This window comes from Schistocerca nitens, chromosome 2 (assembly GCF_023898315.1).
Source record: "Schistocerca nitens isolate TAMUIC-IGC-003100 chromosome 2, iqSchNite1.1, whole genome shotgun sequence".
Lineage (NCBI taxonomy): Eukaryota > Metazoa > Arthropoda > Insecta > Orthoptera > Acrididae > Schistocerca > Schistocerca nitens.
This window is the reverse complement of record NC_064615.1, coordinates 881724117-881737668: the sequence shown is the minus strand read 5'-3', so window position 1 is coordinate 881737668 and position 13552 is coordinate 881724117. Positions and strand designations below refer to the sequence as shown.

General features: G+C 43.9%; 1 protein-coding gene across 1 annotated transcript in view; it reads left to right on the top strand.

Annotated features, from left to right (window-relative positions):
* Positions 1-13116, top strand: part of LOC126237186 (farnesol dehydrogenase-like) — a 40468-nt gene extending 27352 nt beyond the window's left edge. The window contains exons 4-6 of the mRNA XM_049947062.1: positions 1300-1429; positions 7078-7224; positions 12985-13116. Coding sequence (XP_049803019.1) covers positions 1300-1429; positions 7078-7224; positions 12985-13026 — 319 coding nt within the window. The 3' untranslated portion in view covers positions 13027-13116. The remainder of the gene's footprint in view (positions 1-1299; positions 1430-7077; positions 7225-12984) is intronic.
* The last annotated feature ends 436 nt before the right edge of the window (positions 13117-13552 follow it).

Genomic DNA, 13552 nt, shown 5'->3' with positions numbered 1-13552 from the left:
TAGGAAAATGAAGAAACAACTTCAGCGAGTTCGACGCCACAAAAAAGTAAACGAACTTCTCCTTCTCCATGACAATGCAACGCCCCACACAAGTCTGTGCACCCCACAGGAGCTCACAGAACTTCTTTGGACTGTTCTTACAAACGTCATGAATGACGTATTATTTAGTCAAAACTTAACAACTACTTGAAATATACTGGGCAAATCACTTAAAACTGACACCGCAAATATTGCGCAAATAGAAAGTGCTATTGCTGTGCGGTTTTCACATAGCCGGTTGGTAGTCGGTATCTTGCATTGTTAGCCAATAAACAGATAAAGCAATACTTAGAAAGTGGGTTTCTTGGGCAGACATACACTTTTTAAAAATGGATCGATGCCTGTTGATATTAACAGACTAAAAGTAGGGTAAATCAGAATGTCGGTGGTGTTTGTTGCAGCATTCTAGTGCGGGTGGTTTATTAGATACCGTGTTTTGAAAAGTTTCTACTGCGACGTTTGTTTGTGCCATTCAACCGGCATAATTGCTAGGTACAGTGTTGTTATGTTTGCATGTGACAACCGCACATCAATAACACTGGTAACTGCAGCTTTTGACATTACATTACTGTAGCTTATTCAATGAAAATAAGTCTGCATGTCCACATGTCGACCTCGTCAAGAGAGCACACTCTCCATTCAGCTTCGTTTTAGTTACCCCAGCGAAACCCCCTATTTGCTCTTGTAGAACGTATAATGGAAGAGGCTACGATAGTACAGGAACCTGTATTTCGGGAAATATGACATGCGTACTGCATGTGTGAACATACATTGTTGCAAGCAAATGTTTAGTTTTTTGTCAAATGATATGTACAGCTCCCGTGAAAATTCTGGCCGTAATCGTCCGTTACAGTGTATTGTTTATTCACTGACTTGTCCAGCGGACCACATGTCGGCGATTTAAAATTATTTTCGTTTTATTACATTAACTGAATTTTCAGTCGGTGCTTGATAGAACATGACAGACAGCAACATTAAACAGGTAAGACATTTGTGTCGTTATGCAAAATATTACTTACATGGGAACGAAATGGCTTTCAGCTTATTAGACCATGGTCTGGTGACAACTGCTTGTCGCGAAAACGGACAAAATGTCGTGTGAGATAAATAGATATCACTCATACAGATTTAACAGAACGCCAGAAAAATGTAATACTGATTTTTGTTTGCATTTGGTCGTTCGGCCTTGGGGCACTTCCACGGTCATTGAAAGCTAAATGTCAATGAGTAAATTTTCCTGTCTTCTCTTTGTGTACACAGCGTAGTGGGACACATGCCGCCAGGCAGCAGCTCCGCAGCGATGTACACGGCGAGCAAGCACGCCGTCAAGACGCTTCTCGAAGGACTGCGGAAGGACCTGGTCGCCAAGAAGAGCAAGATCCGCGTTGGGGTGAGTCCACAGTCCCAGACAGCTGGCGACAGTGATATCTGAGCGCAGCTTGTCACATGGAAAGTTACTTAGCACCACAAATTTTTGATGCAGTCGAGGCTATAAAGAACGATCGGAATTTTTTGGCAAATAATTTAGTCTCTGAGTGTCAAATTTTACTCTATGCAAAAGTACTGCAGTAATGTCAGCTGTTTAAACATATCGACGCCTGTTTATTGCAAACGTGATGGTGTTGATGAGGTATTTTGAAAGAAACACTGGGCAGTACTTTAGGTTACAAGCTCAGTTCAAAGAAGGGTACAGTATCATAGGGAGCTGGTCCAAGTGCGAAGGTATATACAGTATCGGCATTTTAGTTGAAAATAATCATAGCTCTGTTGCGAAAGAAACCGAGTACCGAGGCAGAAATCGTTATAGGTACCGGTACTGAAAGTTAGCTGAAGCAGGAGATAAGCTCAACCAAAGAACCTAACTGTACAGACAGGATAGATTAAATTCAGTTGGTAGCAGAGTGTTTGTGGCTGTTAGGAGCATTTTCTAGAGTAGAACTAAAACAAGTACTTTCTTTCACTTGTTATAATAGTATAACTAAATAAATTAATAATTTGTTCATTTTATCGTCAATGCGATTCAGATGGTATACTTGCTGAAAAGTTCGAGATAAATTTGAGTCTCGTTTCGAAGATGTACGCGCTTCCTACAATTGTAGTAGATGGAGACTTCAATTTGCCCTCGATATGTTGGCGAAAATATATGTTTAAAGTCGATGATAGGCAGAAAGCGTCCCAAAACACTGAAAAATATTTTCAGCAATCAGGTATCCAGTTCGAGTTGAAATTGTTGCGATAACATACTCGACCTTCTAGCGCCAAACATTCCTGAGCAAACAGAGAGCTTCGTTGCAGCGAGACTGAATACCACACAAGAAAATTCACAAATAATCAAAATACAAGGGATGGACACAAGAATGGCAACACCAATAGCGCATGACCATTGGCATTCAAAACAGCTTCTAGTCGGCTCGGAAAGGATAAATGCAGTTTCTCTGTGTTTTTCAAGGCAGTCTTATATCATGCTTCTTGCGAAACAGTGGCAAATTCAGGCAATAATGATGAAGGTAGATTACGATCACGCACCGTCTCTCCAAACTAGACGACAAAGGCTCAATAACACTGAGATCTAGTGATTGTGGTGGCCAGGGAAATGTGACAATCCATCCTAATGCTTACGAAATCATTCCTGGACGATGCAAGTTGTTTGAACAGGGTCCGTGTCGTCTTGGAATCCAGCATCAACACTGCGGAACAAACACTGCACCGTGAGATCGAACTTAAACGCCAAAATGAGCACATAATCCGTGCCAGTATGCGGCCATGCAGAGCACCCATGGGGCTCACGGAATACTGCAATACGGCTGCCCAAATCATCGTCAAACCTCCGCTAGGTTTCACTCGTGGGACATAATCTCGACCAGAAGTTCGAAATAGAGTGCAACTAGACTCTCCCGAGCAAATGATTTTCTGCCACTGCTCTATAGTGGCTTCGCCACTACGTTTTCCTGTTATGGGTATTTGCGACACTGATGGGTAGTTTTGGAATTCCATTTCGCCCGCAATTCCCAGTTTGTGGAGCTGCCTTCGTGTTGCTTAGGTGCTGACAGGGTTCGCAAGTGCGACTTTAAGTTTCGCAGCTGTCGACCTCTTTATTTTTCGTCACAGTCTTTTTCAATGACCGTACTTTCGTCCGCACTGTGACTTAGCGGATGATGTTTTTCCGCTTTCCCTGCATGTGCTATAAAAATCTTCGATTTGGTGTCTCTTAAAACACCAACACTCCGGCTGCCTTGGTTACCTAAGTGTCCACCTTACCAGCACCAACCATCTGCCCACGTTTGAATTCACCTAGCTGCAACATAATGCACTCACAACTACAAAGAACACTATTCTAACGACGACTGAAATCCGCAACGTGTTGAGGATATTTCACAGGCGCCATTTGCGTTCAAATACAACAGCACAACCTGCAGTCTTTGGTGGTATTTGCGTTTATCTACAGGCATGCATTTCTCCCAGTATTACCATATCCACTTCCTGTATATTTTTTAAAACTGGAGAAAAAATTTGCTTGATGCCTTCCTAAGAGAAACTCGCCGTTCCTGCAGTGTACCTCAAATTCAGACCAGTGGTGATGGCGGGAATTGAGAGTCTTATACCAAGTAAATTAATAGAAACCGAACAGATCCCCAGGATACAGAAAAAAGGTCAGGCACTGCTGTAGAAACAAATAAAAAACAAAAGCTACATTTAAAACAATGCATTATCCCTAAGATTGGTTATAGTTTACAGATTCTCGAGTTGCGAGGTGATTTCAGTAGATTCCACAAAGAAACTGTCTCGAAATCTGGCAGAAAATCCAAAGGTGTTCTGACCATATTTAAAGTAGACCAGTGCAAGGCACGATTAGTGCCTTATTGTGCGTTACCGATGACAACACACTGAAGTGGAGCTACTAAACACAGTTCTCCGAAATCCTTTAGCCAAAAATGATGTATAAATATTGCAGAAGTGGAGCAACTTCAGTCACTTAATAAAGGGAAACCTTACGTTCCTTGTTGTATAACAATTAGGGTCCCCTCAGGGTTATCTGATGAAATAGCTCCAATTTTAGCAATCATGTAGAACATCTCACTCGACGAAAGATCCCGAAAAGTGGAAAGTTGCTAATACATAAGTAGAAAAATAAAAGCAATCCGCTGAATTATAGACCTGTATTATTGACATCAATCTGTATTAGGATTCTGGATCATATAACATTCAAAAATTACGAAATTACCAAAGAAATCCGCCTGTTCACATGTAACGAGGACGGATTCAGGAAATAATGTTCTCGTGAAACATGTCTGGCTCTTTATTCACTGCGTTATGGGCATGGACCTCTAGTCAGTCCAAATTTCTAGACTTCCAAAAGTCTTTTGGAACCGTTTCTCATAAGCGACTTCTGTCAAATTTTATGCCTGTGCACTATCATCTCAGTTACGCGAGTATGGTTCAAATAGCTCTGAGCACTATGGGACTTAACTTCTGAGGTCATCAGTCCCCTAGAACTTAGAACTACTTAAACCTAACTAACATAAGAACATCACACACATCCATGCCCCAGACAGGATTCGAACCTGCGACAGTAGCGGTCGCGCGGTTCCCGACTGTAGCGCCTAGAACCGCTCGGCCACTCTGGCCGGCAGTTACGCGAGTACATTCGTGATTTCCTGTCATAAAGATCAAAGTTCAGATTATATCTGTGGTCAGCTGAAGAAGCGTCTTAATCTGTATAAAAGATTAACTGGGAAAAGCGGTAGTTGACCACTCACAACAAACAGTGAGAGGTCCTCCAAATCATTGCTAAAAACACTCAGTTAAATTTCGGTTAGATGATAAATAACACAAATTTAAAGATTCTCCGTTCAACTAAAATATCTAGGGATTACAGTTACGAACACCTTAAATAGGTAACATTAAAAAAACGTTGTGTGGGAAACCAACCAGTGACTGTGTTTTATCAATAAAATGCGTATAGCGTCCTGTTCTGGAGTACCGCTGCAGGATCCTTACTACACAGGGATCCTTCCAACCGAATCAATGCGTGCATCCAAGCCAGAAGATGTGCAAAGTCGTACTGATAAGTGGCGTTCATACTGCAAGGTTTCTTCCTAAATCTGATTCGATACTGAAATTACTTAAATTATGTCACATATCCTCTCAATCCACGAAGTTTCGTTCTATTTTCTCCTCTCCTTCTGGGTACTTCACTTATTTTCTCAGGCAGTGTAGTTGTGAATTTAGTTTATAGACGGAGGTAATATTTTTGAAGTTGAGGGCTTTATCATTCTTTAGTGGTAAAGATAATCTGCATTTTCTGTAGCGTACAGAGTTCATCATAACGTTTTTCTGGGTTTAGTCGTAGTACCGCCAAGCGGTCCACCCAGTAATTAAGAGTGTTTTTTCTGAAAATTAATACTGGCTCCAATTATAAACAACTCGACCCATCCAGAGTCACTAGTACCTGATCAAGCCTAAAGCAGCAGGTGTACAGCAAGGTTCACGGAGGTACTGAGTTTGCCAGTAGCGACTGATTCTGTCGACACCAGCAAACATCACAATGTGGGACTGTACGGCTTTTCTTTAATAATGGATGTCACCCAAGTGTCCACCGTCAGGCTGCACAGTGGGTGACGAAGCGTGGCCATAGCTCACGGTTACAGAGGATAGGCGGCGCACCCCAGACCCGGGTTCAGGAACTCTCGGCTCTACAAAGCTGCCCACTGCCAAGATCGGGTCGAGTTGCCTGAGGTGCTCGCCATTTGACAGTACCCAAGACTCACGTAAATGAAATGTTTGAAACTCTTTGCAAGAAAAAGCTGAAAATATTTAAATGTCTACGCACAGAAGTACTTGGGCGTGGTTTCTCCTTTAGTGGCTCCCAAATATAGCTGAAAGGGTGATATACAGTGAGGCGACAAAAGACACGGAATAGCGATTTACACATATACATGTCGGTAGTATGATGTACACGGTATTAAAGGGCAGTACATTGACGAAGCTGTCATCTGTACACAGGTGATTAATGTGAAAAGGTTTCCGATGGGACAATGGCAGCGTACCATGTAAAAATACAAGAAAAACCCTTGTTTGGGATGTTGTTCTCTCCACACGACAGACTGACTTGAATGTCGATTACGTCGTCAAAGCGTCGACCGTTCATGTGAATTTCTGCACTCTTTCGTTTCGCAGTAGGTTCGTACTGACAACACCAAGTTCTGTCACCTATAATGGGTTTTTCAGGAAAAAACGTTGTCAGAATTTTACATTTCAATCAAATCGCGGCCTTTTGTTTTGGTTTGGATCTCACGGCGTGCGGGACAAACTTTAAAAATACCTTTCTCTTGTTCAATTCTGGAAAACGTCTTGCATGTACTAGATTTAGAAATGTTGCTCCATTGCGATTTGTGGCACAACAACACAGACACAATGCGCCTATCTGTCCGCTACTTAACATTGCCTGCTCACAACTGATTTGTCTAATGCGCATCCGTTGTTTACAGTTGTTAGTTGAAGCTGACACCGCAGTTTCAGCGCTGACGTCTCTTCTACTCTCGAAATAAAATGAGCCTCGTAACTTTTCGGACGGAAAATATGTTAAGTATTATTCCACATAAATCTCTGGCAATGACCACGACAGGAAGTGCAGAGAAATTAGAGCTCAGTGGAGGGTTCCCGGGAGCCATCTTCCAATGCACCATTCGCGAATTTATCAGGGAAGGGTAGAAACGAAAGTGGTACCAAAAGTATCCTTTGTCACAAACCATAAGGTTGTTTGCGGTGTACAGATGTAGATATAGAAGTAGATTATGGTGGATTTGATGGAATACTTGGATCAACTGTGCGGTAAACTGAACTCCCCTTTCTGTAGTAACAATTGTCTGAGGCCTTGAATATTACAGGCGTCGCTGTTACGTCGACGTGCAACCTTGACTGACAATAATACATAAGTGTTGTTTACTGGAAAATAGATACTTTAACTTTTTGGTTTGTAGTTATACTGTCTTTTTTCACACTAATTATTTAGACCAAAAATATTTTCTTCTTCAACAGGAAGTTTCTCCTGGAGCTGTGAAGACTGAGTTTCTGTCCAACATGACGTCGATACCACCCAGTATTTTCGACACTATACCCTATCTGCACTCTGAGGATGTTGCGGAAGCCGTTGTCTACATGCTGTCCCAGCACCCACGAGTACAGGTAAGATCGTGCAGCCCTTGAGCTTCACTTTGTTTCTGGTACTTTTTCTCTTCCATTTGGGACGCTATGAATCGTGAAGAAACATCTGCTAGTAGACTTATAATACCATTACGGGAAGCTTTGTTTCATAATCGTGTTTGGCAGTTCTCGAGTACAATGTCGTGGATCATTGTCGATTAATGCGTTTAAACCCAAAGGTCTTGCTGAACGTAGAGAGTCACTAACGTCGAAATGATCCTCCTTAAATGGGTAAACCATTTTTTTTCCGTGCTCTGTCGAGTGGCATAGTCTCCACATACGGCGCAAATGTTTGTGATTGCCTCCGCTGCTGTCACCCTCTTTTGAAATCAAACGAGAAGAATATGTCGGAAATGTTCCGATTTCTCCACTTGGCACTCCATTTTCTAGCGTCCACAGCCCCACTCAGTATGTCCAGATGACTTAATGACAATATGTAAACTTACGCAGCTACAGTGAACTACAAATAATATATGACAGTTGATAAATACTCCCAAAGCAACTGAAATACCGATATGAAAAACCAACCTTGAGACAGCTTGTAGATCTTAGGCAACGATTCGCAAAATAATTTGTACCAGTAAAACCTGCGATACTGTATAGAGTAGCACTCCTGTATATACACTCCTGGAAATTGAAATAAGAACACCGTGAATTCATTGTCCCAGGAAGGGGAAACTTTATTGACACATTCCTGGGGTCAGATACATCACATGATCACACTGACAGAACCACAGGCACATAGACACAGGCAACAGAGCATGCACAATGTCGGCACTAGTACAGTGTATATCCACCTTTCGCAGCAATGCAGGCTGCTATTCTCTCATGGAGACGATCGTAGAGATGCTGGATGTAGTCCTGTGGAACGGCTTGCCATGCCATTTCCACCTGGCGCCTCAGTTGGACCAGCGTTCGTGCTGGACGTGCAGACCGCGTGAGACGACGCTTCATCCAGTCCCAAACATGCTCAATGGGGGACAGATCCGGAGATCTTGCTGGCCAGGGTAGTTGACTTACACCTTCTAGAGCACGTTGGGTGGCACGGGATACATGCGGACGTGCATTGTCCTGTTGGAACAGCAAGTTCCCTTGCCGGTCTAGGAATGGTAGAATGATGGGTTCGATGACGGTTTGGATGTACCGTGCACTATTCAGTGTCCCCTCGACGATCACCAGTAGTGTACGGCCAGTGTAGGAGATCGCTCCCCACACCATGATGCCGGGTGTTGGCCCTGTGTGCCTCGGTCGTATGCAGTCCTGATTGTGGCGCTCACCTGCACGGCGCCAAACACGCATACGACTATCATTGGCACCAAGGCAGAAGCGACTCTCATCGCTGAAGACGACACGTCTCCATTCGTCCCTCCATTCACGCCTGTCGCGACACCACTGGAGGCGGGCTGCACGATGTTGGGGCGTGAGCGGAAGACGGCCTAACGGTGTGCGGGGCCGTAGCCCAGCTTCATGGAGACGGTTGCGAATGGTCCTCGCCGATACCCCAGGAGCAACAGTGTCCCTAATTTGCTGGGAAGTGGCGGTGCGGTCCCCTACGGCACTGCGTAGGATCCTAGGGTCTTGGCGTGCATCCGTGCGTCGCTGCGGTCCGGTCCCAGGTCGACGGGCACGTGCACCTTCCGCCGACCACTGGCGACAACATCGATGTACTGTGGAGACCTCACGCCCCACGTGTAGAGCAATTCGGCGGTACGTCCACCCGGCCTCCCGCATGCCCACTATACGCCCTCGCTCGAAGTCCGTCAACTGCACATACGGTTCACGTCCACGCTGTCGCGGCATGCTACCAGTGTTAAAGACTGCGATGGAGCTCCGTATGCCACGGCAAACTGGCTGACACTGTCGGCGGCGGTGCACAAATGCTGCGCAGCTAGCGCCATTCGACGGCCAACACCGCGGTTCCTGGTGTGTCCGCTGTGCCGTGCGTGTGATCATTGCTTGTACAGCCCTCTCGCAGTGTCCGGAGCAAGTATGGTGGGTCTGACACACCGGTGTCAATGTGTTCTTTTTTCCATTTCCAGGAGTGTATAATAGCTTCAAACGTCTGAATGTGTTAAATACTTTGCGTTAAGGATTTAAACGAGAAAATTTTAACAAAAGCTTTGAAATTAAGTTTAAAATGTGTGGGAAGTTATTAAGTAATCACATTATCAAACAATGGATGAGTATAATCTGAGTAATTTATAAAAGCATCTCAGTGTAAATACGTAATGTCTCTAGAGTTATGCGTCGTACGGTGACATAATTTTGCAGGTGCATTCAGCAGCATATCTTATGAATAAAATTTCTAGTGAAGAAGTAATCAATTAAAATATCATGCATGATGCTGAAGTTTTACTGCACGAACAACGAAGATATTATAAGGAATAAACTTGTCTTATTTCATCATTTTGCGAGGGGTGTGGTGTCAGCTAGGAAGACTTTCATAAATATATGAAATTATGTACGTATAAAGTTTGTTGGATGTCGCTAAGCGCTCTCACTCTCAAATATTGGATGAATACATTCCAGCGAGAAGAACATGACAAGTTCCGTAACCTGATTTCTCAGGAATTTCGTTCTGTGGAAGAGGAATCGAAATCGTGTCACGGCTTATGCGTAGATACTCGACCGTTTCTGAGAAAACAACGGTCAGAGTTTCCAGGTGCTTTATGTACCTTTCAGCGGGTAAATAGTTCAACCAAAGCGGTGGCATAGTGGCTAGCGTCCCGCCTTCGAAACCCGATATTTATTTTTATTTTTGTTGTTCATTGTTCTACCAATGTCCGTAGAAAATTAATACTCTAATGTTTTCCAATGTATATTGAAATAACATTGCCCTTTTTTGTCTACTAGTTGTATGATGGGTGAATGCATTTTACGAAAATTTAAAAATAAAAGTAAAACATGAATGAGGAAATAATTTGAAATGGTTCTCGTTGAAATTTCTGTTGTGTACCCTGACCCGCAATCAATTCAAACCCCAGTTTTCGGTAAAGTGTTGCGTTATGTGTGATTTGCCGCAAAATTATTTCCAACATGTGAAATCTTCGGCAGCGTTAACGACGTTTCTTTTCCGAGTGAGATTCATACGAATAAATGTCACTTTGGCAAACCCACTTTCACGGGATGCTTCTGATGTTCTGAATTCCCTTGTTTCGGCTGATTCTATGATTGGTATCATCCAGGGGAATGCACCAAATCTTCCTGAAAAATAAAGATAGGAATAAAACATAAGAATGAATATAAGAAAGAAATATCAGAATGTGAGAATTTAAAAAGATTATAACCGCTGAAAATACCATACACACTTATATTAATGTATGACACTTACTGTGAAACCTAGTTCTAATTTTACAGCTAATATGACGCCATTGTATGGCCTAACTCGATTAGAAACATTCGTACGGGTAACCTCCTATATGGGGAAATAAATAAAAAAAAGAAAAAGAATAAAAGAAAACAATAATCGGTTTCGAGCACGGGGCGAAAAAATTAGAGGTCCCAACGCTGCTCACAGTGCCACCATTTCGGCTGAGAACATCGCACGATGTAAAGCATCTAAATTAAGCAGAAATCTTTAACCGTCGTTTACTCAGTGAAGACCAAGGAACTACGGATAAATCGAGACACGTTTTCGTTTATTTTGACTCCTCTTCCACTGAACGAAGTTTCTGGGAAATAGGGATATGGCACTTGCCGTGTTCTCCACGTAAGTAATTGGCGTAGCGCGAGTTATGGTGCCTTAGGATTTGTACAGTTTCCACCTACAGTACTTGTCTTACTGTGTTAAACCCTTAACATAAAATTATGGCTCCCAATGTGTAGATTGTGCCAGCATATTCATTTTTAAATTCAGTTAATAATTGTATGAAATACTGAAAATGAAAATTTTTATTGCCTCTGGAATCCGTTAGATAGGTAACATGTAACTGTACCTGCACCAGGTTAGTCGTTCAGTAATACAGTTAATGGCGCTGTGGCTAAGTAAGCCAGAATGTGACAAACTACACTCCTGGAAATGGAAAAAAGAACACATTGACACCGGTGTGTCAGACCCACCATACTTGCTCCGGACACTGCGAGAGGGCTGTACAAGCAATGATCACACGCACGGCACAGCGGACACACCAGGAACCGCGGTGTTGGCCCTCGAATGGCGCTAGCTGCGCAGCATTTGTGCACCGCCGCCGTCAGTGTCAGCCAGTTTGTCGTGGCATACGGAGCTCCATCGCAGTCTTTAACACTGGTAGCATGCCGCGACAGCGTGGACGTGAACCGTATGTGCAGTTGACGGACTTTGAGCGAGGGCGTATAGTGGGCATGCGGGAGGCCGGGTGGACGTACCGCCGAATTGCTCAACACGTGGGGCGTGAGGTCTCCACAGTACATCGATGTTGTCGCCAGTGGTCGGCGGAAGGTGCACGTGCCCGTCGACCTGGGACCGGACCGCAGCGTCGCACGGATGCACGCCAAGACCGTAGGATCCTACGCAGTGCCGTAGGGGACCGCACCGCCACTTCCCAGCAAATTAGGGACACTGTTGCTCCTGGGGTATCGGCGAGGACCATTCGCAACCGTCTCCATGAAGCTGGGCTACGGTCCCGCACACCGTTAGGCCGTCTTCCGCTCACGCCCCAACATCGTGCAGCCCGCCTCCAGTGGTGTCGCGACAGGCGTGAATGGAGGGACGAATGGAGACGTGTCGTCGTCAGCGATGAGAGTCGCTTCTGCCTTGGTGCCAATGATGGTCGTATGCGTGTTTGGCGCCGTGCAGGTGAGCGCCACAATCAGGACTGCATACGACCGAGGCACACAGGGCCAACACCCGGCATCATGGTGTGGGGAGTGATCTCCTACACTGGCCGTACACCATTGGTGATCGTCGAGGGGACACTGAATAGTGCACGGTACATCCAAACCGTCATCGAACCCATCGTTCTACCATTCCTAGACCGGCAAGGGAACTTGCTGTTCCAACAGGACAATGCACGTCCGCATGTATCCCGTGCCACCCAACGTGCTCTAGAAGGTGTAAGTCAACTACCCTGGCCAGCAAGATCTCCGGATCTGTCCCCCATTGAGCATGTTTGGGACTGGATGAAGCGTCGTCTCACGCGGTCTGCACGTCCAGCACGAACGCTGGTCCAACTGAGGCGCCAGGTGGAAATGGCATGGCAAGCCGTTCCACAGGACTACATCCAGCATCTCTACGACCGTCTCCATGGGAGAATAGCAGCCTGCATTGCTGCGAAAGGTGGATATACACTGTACTAGTGCCGACATTGTGCATGCTCTGTTGCCTGTGTCTATGTGCCTGTGGTTCTGTCAGTGTGATCATGTGATGTATCTGACCCCAGGAATGTGTCAATAAAGTTTCCCCTTCCTGGGACAATGAATTCACGGTGTTCTTATTTCAATTTCCAGGAGTGTATAAACTGTAAGCTCCGGAGTTTCGCCATCAGTTGGTTCTAGGATTTTCCCGTGTGACTTAAATAACCCAAGATGTGTTAATGATAAAAACGGCAACTTACAGGATGGTTCAGATTCAGTGTTGCTTTCCAGGTCCCCCTATATCTGAGTGGGTAGAGCCAGTTGGTAAGTCCAAAGGATGATGCAATCCATACCTAGTAAAGCACTGGCTGTTCAAACTGATCTTCAGGTTCAGGATAACATTAGTTTTAATGCTTCTAAATTCTTCGTAGTAACCTTGTGAATATCTAAGTAAAACGTTATTTGTTACAGGTACATGATGTCATTATCCACCCTACTGGTAGTTCGCTGTGACGACGCTGTGTATCGTGTCAAACAAACCAGCTGTAATATTTTACATGTATTTGTACATAATAAACGTAACTTAATTCAACGTTCGAACTAAAAATTTGTTTCTTTATTAATCTCTTATATCTGTATTACACTGTAAAAGATCTTTGTCAAATATGTTTTGTGAAAGACGTCTCATAAAATTTTTGATGTTGTACTGTGACACTTTTAATATATCTCTTAAAAAATTTTAACTGGGACCTAGCTTTTGTAAAACATTTGTCAAAGAAATTCCACAGTGTAATACTGGCCTTACTGAAACGCTATTCTCCATATCCATGTAATTTAATTGCATATGTGTCTTAAACGAAATAATTTTACTAATTTGCTGATGTTTTTCGGCCACTGTACGTATTCAATCGAAGCACAAGGAGTACAAAGTGTCAGAAGAACAGTTATACGTGTATAAGCAACCATGAAATGGCAGGAAAAAATCAACATAAAGTATTTTGTCACGATTGCTGATACCACATACGTGTAAACTGAAACG